Genomic DNA, 17,080 nt, shown 5'->3' with positions numbered 1-17,080 from the left:
GCCGCCAGCCAATGGGCTCCCTCCGCTTGGCTCACGCTTCTCTGTTGATAGGTCCGCGACGCCGGCGGGGTGAACCAATGGGGTGGCGGGAGGGAGGCGCGCTGGACATGTCAGAGGGACCGCCTGATTCTCCCCAATCAAGCAAGGCCAGCTTAGTAGCAGCCAACCAATGGGAGAGCTCCAGCGAGGGTGCCACAGCCAATGGCGAGCCTCCACGAAGGGGTAACGTAAGGTATATAAGGGCGGGCGGCGCGCCTGTGCCGTTCAGCAGCGGCTGGGGGCGCGGCGAGTGCGGTGGTGACGGTAAGGGCGGCGGTGCGGGCCCAGGGCGGGCGGAGCTGCCGGCCGCGCGGGGGGGGCGCCTCCATTTTGTGACCGGCGGTTTCTCGGCAGGGCGGCGCGGTCGGTATGAGGCACCTCGTGTTAGCGCTGCTGGTGTTGGGCGCCGCGCGGGCGGACGACGAGGAGAAGAAGGAGGATGTGGGCACGGTGGTGGGCATCGACCTCGGCACCACCTACTCCTGGTGCGTTGGGAGCGGGCCGTGGGGAGGTGGAGCGGAGCGGCTGGGCCCTCGGGGGGTGGGGCGGTTGGGGGGGGCAGCTGGGCCTGTGGGTCCGCTGGCGGTGCTAGGCCTCGGGGTGTGGGGGGGGAGCGACCTGCGGGCATTGCGGGGGGAGGCAGGCTGTGGGCCCCCACCCCGGGCAGAGCAGCCCCTCGGAGTGGGGGTGGGGTTGGTAGCAGGCTGTGGGCCCCCGGGTTGTGCTGGGCCTCGGAGTGCAGGGCGAGGCCGGCGGGGGGGCTGCGGGCCCGCGGGCAGGGAGGAGCGGAAGTGGGGGGGGGGGTGCAGGCCCCAGCACCGACTCATGGTTCCGCTGCCCGCCCCCCCCCCAGTGTGGGCGTCTTCAAGAATGGCCGCGTGGAAATCATCGCCAACGACCAGGGAAACCGTATCACGCCGTCCTACGTGGCGTTCACGCCTGAGGGCGAGCGCTTGATCGGGGACGCTGCCAAGAACCAGCTTACCTCCAACCCCGAGAACACAGTGTTCGATGCGAAGCGGCTCATTGGCCGCACCTGGAACGACCCCTCTGTGCAACAGGATATCAAGTACTTGCCATTCAAGGTGGGCCCCGAACGTGGGAGAGGGGGATGGGGGGAGGGGGACCTACACTTCTGGCCAGGAAAGGCTGCTGAATTATGGTGCCCTTTTGAGCAGCCTGTTTGTTCCCTAGCCCTCCCAAGAGGGTTGGGGTGCAGTGATGCAGCTGTGGTGTGTAGCTAGCAGTTCCTTCTGTTGGCTAGCAGTCAGGTTTTGTTACAGAGGCTTGGCTTTCATTAATCTTCAGAAGGAAGGAAATGCTCAGACAAGTGGGAATAATTCTGTGAATTGTTGAATGGGACAGTATGCATTGTTCTCTTCAGGTTGTTGAAAAAAAAGCCAAGCCCCATATTCAAGTTGATGTTGGAGGTGGACAGACAAAAACATTTGCTCCTGAAGAAATTTCTGCTATGGTCCTAACAAAGATGAAGGAAACTGCTGAGGCTTATCTGGGGAAGAAAGTAAGTTCATGAGCATTATTAACAACTGCAGATTAACTGAACTAAACCATTCAGTGCTACTGGCCCCTTTGGTGGCTCAGCAGATAGTGGGTTTCCACCTCTAAAGAACAATAAGCTATTCATAAATAACCACAGCCATGATGATAACCAGTGATGCATTTTTACTTCATTCCTATAACAAAATTGTCTTACTCATTCAGGTTACCCACGCTGTTGTTACTGTGCCAGCTTACTTCAATGATGCTCAGCGTCAGGCTACAAAAGATGCTGGTACTATTGCAGGGTTGAATGTGATGCGAATCATCAATGAGCCGTAAGTAGCCTCACATATATCCTGCCTGCTGGGGAGGTGGGGGTGGTAGTCCCAGTTTTCTGAGTGGGCTGTTCCCTATACAGAACTGCTGCTGCCATTGCTTATGGATTGGACAAGAGAGAGGGTGAAAAGAATATCCTTGTGTTCGACTTGGGTGGTGGAACTTTTGATGTATCCCTCCTCACAATTGACAATGGAGTCTTTGAAGTTGTGGCTACTAATGGTGACACTCACCTGGGTGGAGAAGACTTTGACCAACGTGTTATGGAACACTTCATCAAACTCTACAAGAAGAAAACTGGAAAAGATGTCAGGAAGGATAACAGAGCTGTGCAGAAGTTAAGGCGGGAAGTGGAGAAAGCAAAGCGAGCCTTGTCGTCTCAGCACCAGGCTAGAATTGAAATAGAATCCTTCTTTGAAGGGGAGGATTTCTCAGAGACCCTTACTCGGGCCAAGTTTGAGGAGCTGAACATGGTAAGTTTAGAAACAGATTGCCTTGGCTCTAGAGTGGAGACTTGTGCAGTATTTCATGCTTTGACATTGCACTCTGGAGTATAAATAACTGCCTGCTCGCACTAGAAAGTGCTCCTTGCCAGGGTAGCTGGGGCTGTGTGTATGTTAGTGACAGCTGAGGCCTCATCAAGGCTGGTCACAAACCAGTTGATGTTCCTCCTCTGTAGTGGTTGCCCTTTATACACTAAAGGCTGCATTATTGGGAAATGAGGCATGTGGGAATAGGGCCTTACAGTCCTGTTGGGGTGTTTTTGCCTTCTAGGACCTGTTCCGTTCCACTATGAAGCCTGTTCAGAAAGTTCTGGAGGATTCTGACCTAAAGAAGTCTGATATAGATGAGATAGTTCTTGTTGGTGGCTCTACTCGCATCCCCAAAATACAGCAACTAGTTAAAGAGTTCTTCAATGGGAAAGAACCTTCTCGTGGCATTAACCCAGATGAGGCTGTAGCCTATGGTGCGGCTGTCCAGGCTGGTGTTCTCTCTGGGGACCAAGATACAGGTAATGACACCTTTGCTGTTCCTTCAAGGGTATTGACAAAAATGCAGCAGAACTTACAGCTGGAAAAGATTGAAGAAGCTGTGTGCCTCTGAGGCCTCAGGATCTTGTGCGCAGTGATGGGGGTGGTGTTTCTTTCTAGTTGCAAACTCATGTTACAGCCTTACCCTTGATCTGTTCCAGGTGACCTGGTGTTGCTTGATGTCTGTCCTCTGACACTTGGTATTGAGACTGTTGGAGGTGTAATGACCAAACTGATACCAAGGAATACTGTTGTTCCCACAAAGAAGTCTCAGATCTTCTCCACAGCTTCGGACAATCAGCCAACTGTGACAATCAAGGTCTATGAAGGTAAGAATCTGTAGGACTTCAGTACTTGGCTACTGTCTTCTCACAAAGGCTGTAGATGCTTATGGATATGTCTTTATAGAAAAGAGCTCAGTAACAGTGCTAGCTGTCTGAAACGGCTCTGATCAGGCTTCCTGACCTGCATTGAAAGCTGTTGCTAGAATTTTTTCAAATGTCCCTTTTTCTTTTTACCATGGTTGCACCTCTGAAGAGCTCTTCAGAGTAAGAGGGAATAGCATATATAGTGTAGGAAGTGTCTAGACAGTTCCAAGTCAGGCTACACACTTTTTAAAGTTTTTAATTCCAGCCAAAGCACAAACCACAGCTAGGAAAGAAATAAACCCTGTATCTAATTGTCTTCTAGGTGAGCGTCCCCTCACAAAGGATAATCATCTTCTGGGAACTTTTGACCTCACTGGCATCCCTCCTGCCCCTCGTGGTGTCCCCCAGATTGAAGTTACCTTTGAAATAGATGTGAATGGAATCCTCCGGGTCACAGCTGAAGACAAAGGCACTGGGAACAAAAACAAGATCACTATTACAAATGATCAGAATCGCCTGACTCCAGAAGAGATTGAGAGGATGGTTAATGATGCAGAGAAATTTGCTGAGGAAGACAAGAAACTTAAAGAACGCATTGATGCCCGGAATGAGCTGGAGAGCTATGCCTATTCTCTGAAGAATCAGATCGGAGACAAAGAGAAGCTGGGTGGCAAGCTGTCATCTGAAGATAAAGAAACAATAGAGAAAGCTGTAGAGGAAAAGATTGAGTGGCTTGAAAGCCATCAAGACGCAGACATTGAAGACTTCAAAGCAAAAAAGAAGGAGCTGGAGGAAGTTGTTCAGCCAATTGTTAGCAAGCTCTATGGAAGTGCAGGCCCTCCCCCCGGTGAAGAGGAAGCAGCAGAGAAGGATGAGTTGTAGATACTGGCATCTCTGAATGTGGTGTGTGTGTATATATTGGACTCAGGAACACTTGTTTAAAATATTGAACTCTTAATTTGGAATGTAACTTTGAATCTTCACTCGTGAGTGGAGCTGGAAATGCTAGCCCAAAGTGGCTGTATACTGCTTTTCATTAGCAGTTGCTTGATGTCTGGGGAGGGAAGGGTAGCAGGGGGGGGAGTGTAAATGCAAAATGGGTTTAGAAGTATTGGCAGTGGAAGCATTCTATTTAACAAGCTGGTCATATGAATTTGGTGTAGAACTTTTCTACCTAAAGTGACCACAATAAATTTGTTATTTACACTGGACTTTGTTCTGGTTTTGTGCCTTCTGTTACCTAGTTAACTGCAACTAGGTGTAACCAAGATGCAAATTAAGCCAGAATGCTAGGGTTTGAGTTGCCCTTTGGTATGGTGACCCTTCAAGGTAAGCCTTTCCTAGGATTGTGAGCCTTCTGGCCTCCCTGGTGGAGGAGAGCACCAGGTGTAGTGGGGAGAAAGCTGGAAAGAAGGCTGAGAGGCCTGAAAGCAGAGGTTTATCTACCCCCATCAGTTATGATGCAGACTTAAATGCAAAGCAGGTGAAGGAGACCAACTTAAACACATAGTGCAGGAAAGTAATAAAAGCCCCTAAAAATAGTTTCCATAGTCTCATACAAGATAATGGAACAGTTAGCTAGTCTAGACCTAATGTGATTTAAAAAGTCATCTTTGGAACTTGGGTCTTTTCATTTAACTGAGATACTTGTCCTATCCCTGGGATTAGATAAGAAATGGAACAAAGTACAGAAGGAGCTTTTTGTGGTGCCTGCTGTAGTACCTTTTAAAACCACTTGGCGCTTCACCTTTTCCCTGGCATGGGGGATGCTTCTGGCTTTTTCACTCACTAATTTTAAAAATGGTGAAGACTCTCACCTCTCCCAGAATATGCTGTTTCCAAGTACCACTGGCTTTGCAGAGGGTGTTCCTGCAGCCAGCAGGAAGCCCTCTCTCCTGACCCACAACCCCTCTGGGCTCTCCTGTTGCAGCAGCTGAACCCTTTCCGTGGCCATCCACCCCAGGGAACTCTGTGCCTCTGGCCAGCAGGACTGCACACAGAAACCATCCATTACCTTGGGGAGGTGTTAGCACAGCACTGCCTCTTTGAGGGTAAGAATTTCTTTATTGGGAAGAATCAACTTAATGTGATGTACTATAAAACCGTAGAAAAGGCTGGTGCTGTGCAGGACCACAGCTGTGCTATTCAATCAGACTGACCACACAGTCCCTGTATATTTCCCCCTGTGTGTTCATCCCACCAAATACAAACAGCAGGTGCACAACTGCACCCTCAGCACACCCCTTATCCTGGCCCTGCTGCAGGGGGCCACTGTTGCTGCCCACCAGCACAGGTGACTCATCCCCAGCTTTGTCTTCCCAGGTGCTGGTGCCTCCACTCTTCGCAGCCTGCCAGGGAATGATGCACATAGCATGGTCCAGCCTCCCAGCAGGCAGCGGGGAATCAAACTGTAGGAGCGTCCACTGCTGCCTCTCTGCAGTGCAAAAACACATTCACATCTTTAAATATGGCTTCCCCAGCTTACGGTGTGCTGGGGCTGTGATGCCATTAGATGACTTTTCAACATTATAGAGCATTTAGTCTTGTACTGCTGTAACCCCAGCGCAGCGGTACAGACTTTTGGGACAGCAAAGCCCAGGAACCGAGCGGGTCACGCACTTACCACTGCACATCTCAGAGAAGTCTCCCTACCTGTGTGATACTTGTATGTAGTGTCTAGTGTCCCAGCGGGCCCTATCCCACCAAAAATGTACAAGTGATCCTTAAACACGGCTGATGAGTGGGATGCCCGTCCTCCTGGGACATCGCCCGTGGCTGGGATCTTAACCCACCTCATATCATCTGTTGGAGAAAAAGAACACATCTGTGGTTATGCACATTAAAAAAACAGCAAGTTTTGTTGTTTTAAACAAATGGGATAGTATTTCAAGCATTTAAGAACTGATCTTTTAGAAAAAAGGTCTGCCAAAATCAAAACGCAGCACACAACAGCTGTAGCTCAGTACCTATCTCCATACTTACTTGTATCAATGCAGAACAGATCATTGTAAAAAGTGTCTCCAGCTAAACCACCGTGGATGAACAGTTTGGTCCCAACTGCAACCACAATGTGCCCATGCCGAGGAGAAGGGGGGTCACCGTGAGTATCCGGCTGGCACCAGGACAAGGTAGCTAAAAATGGGAGTACACATGCATTAGGAAGAAAACTCTGGAAGCTCTACAAACCAGTGACCCCAGAGCCCTGCCGAGGCATCCTAAGGAAGCAACTCCAGTGGGGTCAGAGAAGAGCTAACGCCACAGCGCAAACTGCAGGCAAGGCCTCCGACGCTGCTCTGCTGTTTTGGTCACCCAGTAGCACTAAAGATTAATTCAAACTGGAAGGCAAACGTGTTGTGGTGCACGTGGGGCTGTAAGAATGAATGGGACAACTCTGACAGTACCCGAGCAGCACAGGACAATATCACCACAGAAAGGAATCAACTGTTGGGCAGAAGTGACAAACTACTCCCACCTCCCATGGCATTCCTTATCCCAGAGCTTTACACTGCTGTTCTGGCCCAAGTTCCCAGGGACTACATAAGGACAAGTGTGTGTCAGCAGTGAGGAACACCCACCCACCCACCCACTTAAACTTGTAGACAAAGCAGGGGGCCAGCATCTCCATGTCTCTGTGGAGCACAGCCCTCCCACTGCACAGAGGAGGATTCTGTGTTTGGCGCAAGGGCCCTTCCCGCATCTGGAGGTACCGGTGTCAAACACATGCAGCTGCTGGTCTTGAACCGGTTCTGCTCCTTTCTCTCCCCCTCCAAACACATACAGACAGTCTCCTATAGCTGCTGAGGATGTGTGAAACGTCCTGGGCAGCGGCGGCACGCCTCTCACTTCGGGGCTCTTCCAGGTTCCCATTTCTAATTAAAACATTTGATTAACAAAGCAATCAACACGGTAACAGAAAACACCCTCTTCCCCCGCAGGTGACAGCCACCGTGGCGGAGCTTGACGGCAGCTTCATGCCCACCCGCTCGCGGGGCCCGTACTCCAAGGACAGCCCTGAGTGACTGGGCCGGCCCCTGCCACCGCGCTCCCGGGCCCTCCCCGGGGCCTGGCCCCGCCGCCGCGCTCCCCGGGCCCTCACCGAGGTCCAGCACCTGGACGCAGTTCCGGTTCCCCGCCGGGTGGGCGCCGCCGAAGACCCAGAGGCGCGGGGGGCTGCCGGCGGGCAGGCAGGTGGCGTGCTCGTAGCGCGGCCGCAGCCCGCTCCAGCCGGCCGCGGCCCAGCGGTGCGCGCCTGCGGGCAGCGGAGAGCGGTCGGCCCCGGCCCCTCGCTCTCCCCCCAGCCCCCCCGGTCCCGCGGCCCGGCCCTCACCCAGCTCCACGAAGTGGGCGTCCGCAAAGGCGCCGGCGGGGTCGGCGCCACCCAGGAGGAGGACGCGGCCGGGGCCGCCGCCGGGCAGGAAGAGGCAGCCGTGGCCCACGCGCCCGCGGGGCCGCTCACCGCGCGGAGACAACCGGTACCTGCGGGAAGCGCCGGGCAGCGTCAGCCGCGCCGGGCAGCGTCAGCCGCGCCGCGCCGCGCTCCCCCGCCCTGCTCACCACTTGGCCGGCTGCGGGCGGCGGCCTGGCTCCAGCAGCGGCAGCGCCCGCAGGCCCATGGCGGGCCAAGCCGGGGGGGGACCGCGCCGCTCGGCACGCAGCGGCCCCCACCGGAAGCGGCTGTCACCTTCCGGCCCGCGCCCGCCGGAAGTGCCCCAGGCTTCCGTCGGCGTCTCGCCCCGCCTCCGGAAGTACCGGGCCCCACTTCCGGTCCCGAGCCGCCGTCCCAAGATGGCGCCGCTGGACCTAGACAAGTACGTGGAGATCGCGCGGCTCTGCAAGTACCTGCCCGAGAACGACCTCAAGGTGCGGCGGCGGCGGCGGGGCCCGCGGCGGGGCGGAGCGGGCCGGGGCGGGCCGGGGCGGGAGCCGGGCGGGCCCGGGGCTGGAGCTGACCCGCTCTTCTCTCGCAGCGCCTCTGCGATTATGTGTGCGACCTGCTGCTGGAGGAGTCCAACGTCCAGCCCGTCTCCACGCCCGTCACCGTCTGCGGGGACATCCACGGGCAGGTAACGGACGGCTGCCGGCCCGGCCCCGCCCCGCCGGGGCCCAGCCGCGGCCCCGCCGCGCCCGCGCTGAGCCCCCCGGGGCCCGCCCCCCTCACGCGGCTGCATCTCTCCGCAGTTCTACGACCTGTGCGAGCTGTTCCGGACCGGCGGCCAGGTCCCGGACACCAACTACATCTTCATGGTGCGTGCACCGGGCGTGCCCCAGCTCCTTGGCCTGTCTCGTTTATAAAAAACGAGTTTGCGAGTTAAATCCTGCCAGGTGCATTGAGTTTCAGACCCTGGCCGGGAGCGTTGTCTTTGCTTTCACTGTTTGGCTGCTGCCAACGGGTTTTACTTTGTGGAGTTAAGTAGGAATTAGGTGGTGTAAAGCGATGTGGGAAGAGAAGGGCACGATGCCCATCGAGCGGAGCTGTGTGGGTGCTGCAGCAGCACCCTGCCTGAGCCAGGGGGGGCTGGGGGTCCGTCATGTGTGTTGGGCAGCTCTGGGTGAGTGCAGTGGCCAGCTCAAATCTGATACTCTGGGTGACCAAAGAACATGCTCTCCTAGATCGAGCAGACCCCAGCTTCCCCTTGGTGTTAGCGTTCGTTATGTACCGCGAGAAATGTAGAACGGGGTGTATCTCTTGGCAATTTTCCATTTGACTGTTTCTCCGTTTACGAATATTTTTTTGACTTGCAGGGTGACTTTGTAGATAGAGGTTATTATAGTCTTGAGACTTTCACTTACCTTCTTGCACTAAAAGCTAAGTGGCCTGATCGTATCACACTGTTACGAGGCAATCATGAAAGCAGGCAGATAACACAAGTATATGGATTTTATGGTAAGTCTTTATCCAAGCAATTTCTGAGTGGGGGCTAACGTGTAATAAACTATGTCTTTCCCTTGGGAAATCTATTTTGAATGCAGCTTTTGCTGGGGCTTCCCTGGGACTGCATGGGGCGTGGGCTTGGTAGAACTTGATGTTGTCATTTGTTAATGTGATCGTTGTCTTTGTGAAGCAGAATGTGTTTTAGTCCAGATCTTGGCGCTCTTTTCCTCTAGCGTCTAGGTTTTGGTGCCACATTCAATTTTAGAGACTGAGCACATAGTTATACAGAACTTGCTTTGCTATCTTGTAATGAAAGGTTCTACACAAGGTTATGATGTGACTGTAATTCCCCTTAAGTTTCAGTATAACTAAAAATCAGTGTCACATGTAGAGTTCGCTGTCGAAGCCATTCATTGTCAACAGTGAGGATCTGGGAAAATGCAACTGGCAAGAAATAAGCAGCAGAACAAGTGTGTGAAAACCTGAGGGAATTAAATTGCTTGGAAACTTATTTTTTTGTCATGTGAGGCTGTGATAAAACCTGGGGAAATCCTAGACAATATCTAACACCTGCCACAAAGAATATAGCCTGTGACATACTTTCTTTTGGATAATGTGTCAACAAGAAAAGGAGGAATGTTCACAAGTTGCTTAGGAAATGCCTGCCTGCCAGGTTTACTGCCATGTTCATGTAGCTTTAAACAAAGATGCTGTGACTCCTCTTTGTGGTAGGAATATCTCCCACTAGCCCCGGTCAGTTCATGCTCTCTACCTCAGTTCTTCTGTATAAAATTTGCTAATTTAAGCTCTTGGCTGGTCTGGTCAGGGGTTGGTTCCCAGCTGCCCAGCCATGGGAAGCAGTGAAAGCATCGCCGGCTCTGTTGCACAAGACTGTTTTCTCTGCACCACCTGGCATGTTGCTCAGTAAGCAAAGCCCCGCAGGTACCTTGGTCCCTTCTGAGGGGAGCCTGGCCAGCAGCAGCTTCCCTGTGGTGCTCCTAATAGGGTTTTTATCGTACATCTGGCTTTGCAACTTGTGCTTTATGTGTTTGCCTCTGATCTTACTGTCTGAATGTCTTTGGTCCATTAAGAAGAAAAAAATTCTCTGTTTAACAGATGAGTGCCAAACCAAATACGGAAATGCTAATGCTTGGAGATACTGTACCAAAGTCTTTGACATGCTCACAATAGCAGCTGTAAGTGTAAACACCAAGTTATAAAAATACAGATAGATTACCTGAATGTGAATTCTAGAACTAGTGACCTTTAAGGGTCGCACTGGTAGTGTTCTGGGCTGGATGACAATACTGAGGATTTTGTATGCCTGTCTTTTTTTCTTTCCTGCAGTTAATAGATGAGCAGATTCTCTGTGTGCATGGTGGCCTCTCTCCAGACATCAAGACACTCGATCAGATTCGAACCATTGAACGTAATCAAGAAATTCCTCACAAAGGCGCCTTCTGTGACCTAGTTTGGTCTGATCCAGAAGACGTCGACACGTGGGCAATCAGTCCGCGAGGAGCAGGGTGGCTCTTTGGTGCGAAGGTGACGAACGAGGTAATGATGCTGTTGCGTGCAACATAAAGTAACTGCAGGTATGAAAGAAATGGTTTGGGTCAGTTTGTTATTTACCCCAGCAACAAACAGATCGAGGGTGCTGCGAGACAATGCTTTCTCATAAGACCACTGCCAGTAAGTCGTGGTGATGGAGAAGGTTCGCTTGGGCCAACTTGAAAACAAGCCATTTGAACTTAAAAGCATAAATACAGCTGCCGGATGTGGTCACGCTGATCTTGCTTTTAAAAAGTGTAACACAGTGAGATTAACTACGTAAACTTTAGTGATACTAGAGTACTTTTCTAAGGATTTAGGAGAAAAAACCACCATTTTTCTTAACAACTCTTGACTTAAGTTTCATTGCTTTGGGAAACAGTGAGCCAGTTTTTCAGGGCTAACATGCATTGACCTTTGCAGGCTTCTGAACTAGCTGTGTTACAAATGCCGCGCTCATGTTCTGTGTTGGCTCTGCAGCCTTTCTGCAGCGCGTTCAGGAAGGATTGGGTTTTGCGGACAGCACAGCCTTGGCCATTGCAGCTGTCGCCTGTGTTTCATCACTGTTTCTCACTGTTTGGGTCTCAAAACCCGAGTAGTTGGTTTTTTTCAGTGCACTGGGTGAAAAAGCTTCTGTGTAAGCCCTGCCTCGCTGAAGGGGGCTGCTGCGGTGGCAGTGGCTGCTCAGAGAGACCTGACCTGCTTTTTTTTCTTTGCAGTTTGTTCACATCAACAACTTAAAACTCATCTGCAGAGCGCATCAGCTAGTTCATGAAGGCTATAAATTCATGTTTGATGAGAAATTGGTAACGGTATGGTCTGCTCCAAATTACTGCTACCGCTGTGGAAATATTGCGTCAATCATGGTCTTTAAAGATGTAAATACAAGAGAACCAAAGTTATTCCGCGCAGTTCCAGATTCAGAACGTGTAATTCCTCCTAGAACAACCACACCGTATTTCCTCTGAGACCTTTCCCTGCCTGCTGTCTCCCTCTTCCCTTGTACTGTCCCTTTACAATATACTTTTTATTGAGCACTTTGCTGCTGAAATGCTGCCTCTTGCCTTTTTTATTTTTAAATTATCTAAATTTATTGTGTATTATGGTGTCTGTAGCAAGTGGGTGTTGTCCCCCCCCCCCCCAGTTAATTTCAGAGTATTTGTAATATGTCCTTGAAATTTATACTACTGCATGTAGTTACTACGTATTTCTAGGTTTAGATGGAGCGTTTCCCCCACCACCGTGGCGGTGCCCGGGAAGCGGCTCGGTCCCAGTGTGTAATTCAGCATTTTGTTTGGTAAGTTTTAAGAAATTTCAGCAGCAAAGTTACTGCCTAGTGCGCACGGTGGGACTGTGAATGCCTTGTGTTGTGTACAGCTCCGCGGCCTCCAGCCGAGTCGTCCTCGTAGCTTGTTTTAAGTGGATAAAAAATAAAGTGGCCGGAAGGGCTCCTCCCCCTCCCCCCCCCCCCTTTTTTTTTGTTAAAACTACACAAACCTGCTACAGCGATTGAATTTGTACATTAAAATAATTGTTCTGATTTTTTTCAGATCCCTTGCGTTTTTAATAAAGTCCCACCTTACGCGAGCCCCCGCCCCACGGTGAATAACGCGCTGCGCGCCCACGGGGCGGGGCCGGGCGTCCGCGGCTTCCGCGGCTTCCGCTTCCGGCCGCGCGGGGCTTCCGGTTCCGGGGCGGGGCGGGCGCCGGGCCGGCGGCATGGCGCGGAGCACGCTCTCCTCCCGCTTCCGCCGCCTCGACATCGACCAGTACGACGAGAACCGGTTCGTGGAGGAGCCCGAGGAAGCGGCGGCGGCCGAGCCCGACGCCAGCCCCGAGGTGGAGGCGCTGCTGAGGCAGTATCCTTTGGGGGGGGCGCGGCGGGCCCGCCGCCTCCCGCCCGGGCGGCTGCGGCGCGGGGCGGCGGGGGCAGGAGGGGCGGCCCCGAGCGCCGGTCCGTTGCCTGGGGGTGGCGGCAGCCGCGGGCGCGTTGGGCCGGGCGCTGCGGGGCAGCGGGTGAGTCCTTGACTGCTGCGCCGCAGAGGGGACGCGCTGCGCGCCTTCCACGCCGCCCTGAGGAGCGCGCCGGGCAACGCGAGGAGCCAGGCGATGAAGGTAACGGGGCCGGGCGCTGCTGGAGCGGCGGGGCACTGTGCCCCGCTGGGCGGGCGGGCCCCGCGCGTTCTGCCCTTCGCTGGAACCCGGCGTGAGAGCTGCGCACCCGCTCGGTTATGGCGCGGCCGCCTTTGGCGTAGCCACCGCTCCTCTGAGCGTGCTCTGCCGAGTGCCCGTCCTGGGATCGTTTCCAGCTTTGCTGGTCCTCACCTTCTCCTTTCCTTGTCTTTGCAGGAGCAGGCCCAGGGAACCATGCTTAAAGTCCTCACATCTTTTAAAAGCAGTGAAATAGAACAAGCAGTGAATTCCTTAGACAGAAATGGCATTGACTTGTTAATGAAGTACATTTATAAAGGATTTGAAAAGCCAACAGAAAATAGCAGTGCAATATTACTTCAGTGGCATGAAAAGGTACGTGTTTGGTGCTCTCTGGGCGCCGCCCTGCTCTGCTGGGTCCCTGTCAGTGCTTTTGCGAGAGCCGCTGCAAGAGAAGCAGATGGTGTTTGGGGGCTCATCCCCAAGGAGCACAGGAACTAGCATTTCCTTTTACCTTTGGTCTCCGAGTTTGGACTCAGTAAGCCTTTGCCCATATTTCAAACCTTATCCACTGCCAGGGGCCAAGGTGAGACTTGTGGCAGGGCAGCATCTACTGGAGGAAGCATTGTACCACCTTCAACATCTAGCGAGTGCCGTGGCCCCACCAAGGAGAAGGCTGGGGGTGGAGATGGGTTGGTGGGATGTAGCTGCCAGCCTTCCTCTGGGGCTGAGCATGCAGCCGAGGGGTGCTGGGGCTGGCTCGGGGCTGGCAGTTTGCATCACCTGCATGCTGCTAGCAGCATACTTGTTACGGCTTGGGGACAGGATTTAGCAAACCTGTTTGGTTTGCACAGGAGAGGCTTTTGAGATCTCCAGAAAGATACCAGTGGGATCTGGAGTAGTCCTCTGGTGTTTCCATGAAATGCCCATTGTGAGACAGGGTGGGTAGAACGTTTTTCATCGTCCTAGTGTTAGACCTTCCCTCTCTGTGACATGGTGCTGCTGCCCCCAGGCAGGAATTGGGAGTGAAATCTTTCCCAGCTGCGTGGTGCTGCTGCCCCCAGGCAGGAATTGGGAGTGAAATCTTTCCCAGCTGCAGGGGCTTCAGCTGCAGCACTGGCTGTCGGTGCTCGGTGCTTCTCCTAGGAAAAGTGGTCACTAGGAATGCTGCAGCTCCCTCCCTGTACCACTGGCACCGCAGCAGTGCAGCCTGCTGCCAATGCCGCTGTCGTTCTCACAGCGTACAGGTTTTTTCCTGTGATATGTAACGATAGAACAGGTGTAGAGTGACTCCAGCTATCAGCAGCTGTCACCTGCTTTGCAGAACCTTGACAGAGGAGAGAATTTCTCAGGACAGCAAGGAACAGGCTTCCGCTTGATTTTTTATTTCCTTCTTTTTTTTCCCCCTGTTGTTTCCACTGGAGACTGTTTTCAGGTAGCCATGGGTGGGTGCTCCCAGTGTGTAACATTACACAATACCACCCTGACTGGAAAGATGACAGTGCTCGGAGCATGTAGGCACACGTAAAGCATCTCGTCCTCTTTGTTTTGAAAGGAACAAGGCAGGTCTGGAGTAGGCTGGGCAGGGTTTAAACCCTTGTGTTCTCCTTTTTGGCACTACCGGTAAGACGTGTGGCTTGCTCAGAGGAGTTAGCTGCCCAGTGGTGGTACCAGTCTGTCCTCTGGAAAAGGGCTGCCACCCCCACACCTGTCAGGTCTGGTAACTCAGGAACGTTGATGTGCGTGCAGCGCGTGCATGTTCTGCTCCAAGTGGACGCTTTGCGTCCATGTCCCAACAACAGTGAGAAATGTCTGGTGCTGTGGATCATTGTTCTCATTTCAGACGCGGCAATACCCATCAGGCTTGATTTGAATTATGTCTGCAGAGTAAACATGCCTCATTTTAAGCAGTCAGCTTTAGTATTTATTTTTTCATAATCACATCCATCGTCTTCTAGTCTTCAGAGGGATACGTTCTTTACATTGAGGGATGCAAATGAAACTGAAACGAGCCCTTCCTCCTTCCCTGTTCAGGGATACGGGAGGTGAGACATTCTGCATCATCAGTGACACGTGACATTGGTGTCCTTTAGATTCAAAAGATGGTTAGATTTTGGAGAACGTAATTTCCCCTTCAGTCCCTTGGCTCTTTATGTCACAGAGCACATTTATGGAATATTACCATATATGTACTCCAGTACTTTAAGCCAAAGATCACTCGTGTGTATTTACAGAGGGGAAGTGAAGCACAAACTTCCCAAGATGGGAACAAACGTGGATCTGAGTTCAGGGCTGAGCTCCCCCATGAGCCCTGAACTGTCGCCCTCAATCACTCAGCGCACATGCTGCAAGGTGGAGCCAGTGTGCGCACGTAGAACTCATCACTGCAGGAAGGTAAAGGCGTCAGTGGGGCAAGGAGGACACACAGAGGTAGAACAACCCCAGAACCGTGCCTGTTCTGCAGGCAGCAATCAGCACGAAGAGCTTTCTCAGGGGTGGGGGCTGTGTGTGCTGGGGAGCCCCTGCTGCCGGCCCTCACAGGCTGGTGGGGGCAGCATGGCTTCACAGTGGAAGCCTAATGCTGCATGGTACAGCTTAGTGCTAAACAAAATGAATTCATAGCTTTAATGTCTGCATGTGCTAGAGAAAAATAAATAATTTCCCCCTCCCCCCCCGCAATTAACTGTTGTAAAGATTTGAGAGCAAAAAAGGAGTAGAGTGAGGTGGAAAAGGCCAAGCTCCTTCTGTGTGAAAAGTTTCTGGAGAAGAGTCATACTGCTCTGTTATAAACACTTAATTGTCTGTTCTTTTAAGATGCCTTTTATGTGCAACACAGCAACTGTGTAACCTCTCCTTTTCCCATCCCCACAGGCATTAGCAGTAGGTGGACTAGGTTCCATAGTAAGAGTTCTTACAGCAAGAAAGACTGTTTAAAAGACTATTAACTTGAACCATGACGACGATGAGTTTTGGACTCAGAAGAAGGAATTAGCTGCAATGACACTGGTCCATCTTTATTAGAGATCGCAATCTACTGAAATACTATGGAAACCTCTTGGGATGCTTTTAACCTTAAAGGTGGGGGAAGAATAAAGCTATTCCTGCATATTCCGACTATCAAACACAGGAGCCAAGACATTCTCCTGATCCCTTCTTTAACAGGCAGAGAGAAGGCACACTCCTGCCTCCTACTACTGTAAGTGAACAGGTATTTTCAGACGCTGCTTTACCGAAGTGTGGTGATAGAAGATTCTGCGTGTACTGCTTATTTAAGAGGTAGCTGTGTCTGTGGCAGGTGCAAGATCCTGACAGCCAATGGTGGGAGAAGTGTTCATTAGAATGGTGATTTTGTACGTATGGTCAAAGGACTAGCTGGACTGGGGTTGGTTTCAGTGTAAAGTGCCTGCTGCATCAATAAAGTTCTTGGATCACATGAGTTAAGTAATTTATTTTTCACTAAATCCTAAGTCTGACACTTTACTCAAAAGCAGGTCAGCAACATACCGATTCTAAGCTAACTCTCCACTTTCCCATGAACGCTCTGAATTCCACCTGTTCACAGAATCTGCCCTCAAATCCAGCTATGCTGGCTGCAGGGAGGGAGACCAAGCTCAGCTGTTCCATCAGGGCTTCTAAGATGCAGACACTAGAGTACACAATCACATGTGGTTTGATTTGTTCTCTCTCTAGGATGAACAAGAACATATACTTAAGAACTTATTATTTATGTATTAGTATATCCTCACATTCTGAAGGGCTTGAGTACAGCAACAGGAGCTGCTTTGACTCAGTACGCACAGGTGGCTTATCCCGACGTCTGGACAGAAGGGTGCCGCTACTCAAGCTATCGCTGACAGCGTATTTACAGCACCCCTGGCCAGGGGGCTGTAGGGCATCCCTCGGTGGCGCACACCGGGAGTCTGACAGCTTTTTACCTGCTGGCAAGGAGCCTGCCTTTTGGCACGAACGGCACATACACCAAGAGAAGCAGCTGCTCCGGGAGGCCCTGCTCCAGTCAGTGTTTTCATCAGCTGCTAAAAGTGCAGCAGCAGCTGTCCCTGGTGAGAAGTGATTTTAGGAGGCAGAAGCACTCTGCCTCATCATTCCTGGAGTAACTCCCTATGAGGAAGAGAGGCCTTAATTACATGGCTGACACCCTGGGTGGAAAGTGGTGTTTGGTTCATGCTTTAAAAGTCTCTTGATTTTAAATAGCTACAGCATCCCAGTGGAGA

General features: G+C 52.1%; 4 protein-coding genes across 6 annotated transcripts; 3 read left to right on the top strand and 1 right to left on the bottom strand.

The window, feature by feature from the left end:
• Window positions 1–225: 225 nt before the first annotated feature.
• Window positions 226–4,485, top strand: HSPA5 (heat shock protein family A (Hsp70) member 5). Its single transcript, XM_040607044.1, has 9 exons — window positions 226–303; window positions 394–524; window positions 893–1,124; window positions 1,424–1,561; window positions 1,762–1,874; window positions 1,958–2,348; window positions 2,650–2,887; window positions 3,068–3,235; window positions 3,597–4,485. Exons 2-9 carry the CDS (start codon window positions 409–411, stop codon window positions 4,154–4,156), a joined length of 1,956 nt encoding a protein of 651 aa, XP_040462978.1. The 5' UTR covers window positions 226–303; window positions 394–408; the 3' UTR covers window positions 4,157–4,485.
• Window positions 4,486–5,318: 833 nt separating this feature from the next.
• Window positions 5,319–7,967, bottom strand: RABEPK (Rab9 effector protein with kelch motifs). 2 transcript variants are annotated; one of them, XM_040607045.1, is made up of 7 exons: window positions 7,829–7,967; window positions 7,602–7,750; window positions 7,371–7,523; window positions 6,982–7,143; window positions 6,257–6,406; window positions 5,927–6,076; window positions 5,319–5,708 (listed from the first exon to the last, which is right to left on the bottom strand). In XM_040607045.1, exons 1-7 carry the CDS (start codon window positions 7,885–7,887, stop codon window positions 5,416–5,418), a joined length of 1,116 nt encoding a protein of 371 aa, XP_040462979.1. In that variant the 5' UTR covers window positions 7,888–7,967; the 3' UTR covers window positions 5,319–5,415. The 2 variants fall into 2 exon arrangements, with proteins under 2 accessions (XP_040462979.1, XP_040462980.1); XM_040607046.1 differs by lacking the exon at window positions 7,371–7,523.
• A 53-nt stretch (window positions 7,968–8,020) lies between these two features.
• PPP6C (protein phosphatase 6 catalytic subunit) lies at window positions 8,021–12,237 on the top strand. Its single transcript, XM_040607047.1, has 7 exons — window positions 8,021–8,134; window positions 8,242–8,337; window positions 8,453–8,518; window positions 9,017–9,158; window positions 10,263–10,342; window positions 10,494–10,703; window positions 11,417–12,237. The coding sequence occupies exons 1-7, from the start codon at window positions 8,060–8,062 to the stop codon at window positions 11,663–11,665; spliced, it is 918 nt and encodes a 305-aa protein (XP_040462981.1). The 5' UTR covers window positions 8,021–8,059; the 3' UTR covers window positions 11,666–12,237.
• Window positions 12,238–12,357: 120 nt separating this feature from the next.
• Window positions 12,358–16,284, top strand: ARPC5L (actin related protein 2/3 complex subunit 5 like). 2 transcript variants are annotated; one of them, XM_040607048.1, is made up of 4 exons: window positions 12,358–12,556; window positions 12,737–12,812; window positions 13,047–13,223; window positions 15,720–16,284. In XM_040607048.1, exons 1-4 carry the CDS (start codon window positions 12,417–12,419, stop codon window positions 15,780–15,782), a joined length of 456 nt encoding a protein of 151 aa, XP_040462982.1. In that variant the 5' UTR covers window positions 12,358–12,416; the 3' UTR covers window positions 15,783–16,284. The 2 variants fall into 2 exon arrangements, with proteins under 2 accessions (XP_040462982.1, XP_040462983.1); XM_040607049.1 differs by having other exon boundaries at window positions 12,364–12,556; window positions 12,740–12,812.
• Window positions 16,285–17,080: the final 796 nt, after the last annotated feature.

The sequence above is a fragment of the Falco naumanni genome, chromosome 9, assembly GCF_017639655.2.
Source record: "Falco naumanni isolate bFalNau1 chromosome 9, bFalNau1.pat, whole genome shotgun sequence".
Classification (NCBI taxonomy): domain Eukaryota; kingdom Metazoa; phylum Chordata; class Aves; order Falconiformes; family Falconidae; genus Falco; species Falco naumanni.
Note: the sequence above shows the minus strand (reverse complement) of the source record. Positions and strands in the feature narration are given on the sequence as shown.

Bases quoted from the DNA above. Each gene is read 5' to 3' on its own strand.
- PPP6C (XM_040607047.1), top strand. From the start codon at position 8,060: ATGGCGCCGCTGGACCTAGACAAGTACGTGGAGATCGCGCGGCTCTGC. The intron at 8,519-9,016 runs GTGCGTGCACCG...TTTGACTTGCAG, and splicing joins ACACCAACTACATCTTCATG to GGTGACTTTGTAGATAGAGG. The intron at 10,343-10,493 runs GTAAGTGTAAAC...TCTTTCCTGCAG, and splicing joins ACATGCTCACAATAGCAGCT to TTAATAGATGAGCAGATTCT.
- HSPA5 (XM_040607044.1), top strand. From the start codon at position 409: ATGAGGCACCTCGTGTTAGCGCTGCTGGTGTTGGGCGCCGCGCGGGCG. The intron at 525-892 runs GTGCGTTGGGAG...CCCCCCCCCCAG, and splicing joins CTCGGCACCACCTACTCCTG to TGTGGGCGTCTTCAAGAATG. The intron at 2,888-3,067 runs GTAATGACACCT...GATCTGTTCCAG, and splicing joins CTCTGGGGACCAAGATACAG to GTGACCTGGTGTTGCTTGAT.
- RABEPK (XM_040607045.1), bottom strand. From the start codon at position 7,887: ATGGGCCTGCGGGCGCTGCCGCTGCTGGAGCCAGGCCGCCGCCCGCAG. The intron at 7,751-7,828 runs GTGAGCAGGGCG...CGCTTCCCGCAG, and splicing joins CGCCCGCAGCCGGCCAAGTG to GTACCGGTTGTCTCCGCGCG. The intron at 6,077-6,256 runs GTAAGTATGGAG...TTTCTCCAACAG, and splicing joins TCTGTTCTGCATTGATACAA to ATGATATGAGGTGGGTTAAG.
- ARPC5L (XM_040607048.1), top strand. From the start codon at position 12,417: ATGGCGCGGAGCACGCTCTCCTCCCGCTTCCGCCGCCTCGACATCGAC. The intron at 12,557-12,736 runs GTATCCTTTGGG...ACTGCTGCGCCG, and splicing joins GTGGAGGCGCTGCTGAGGCA to CAGAGGGGACGCGCTGCGCG. The intron at 13,224-15,719 runs GTACGTGTTTGG...CCATCCCCACAG, and splicing joins TACTTCAGTGGCATGAAAAG to GCATTAGCAGTAGGTGGACT.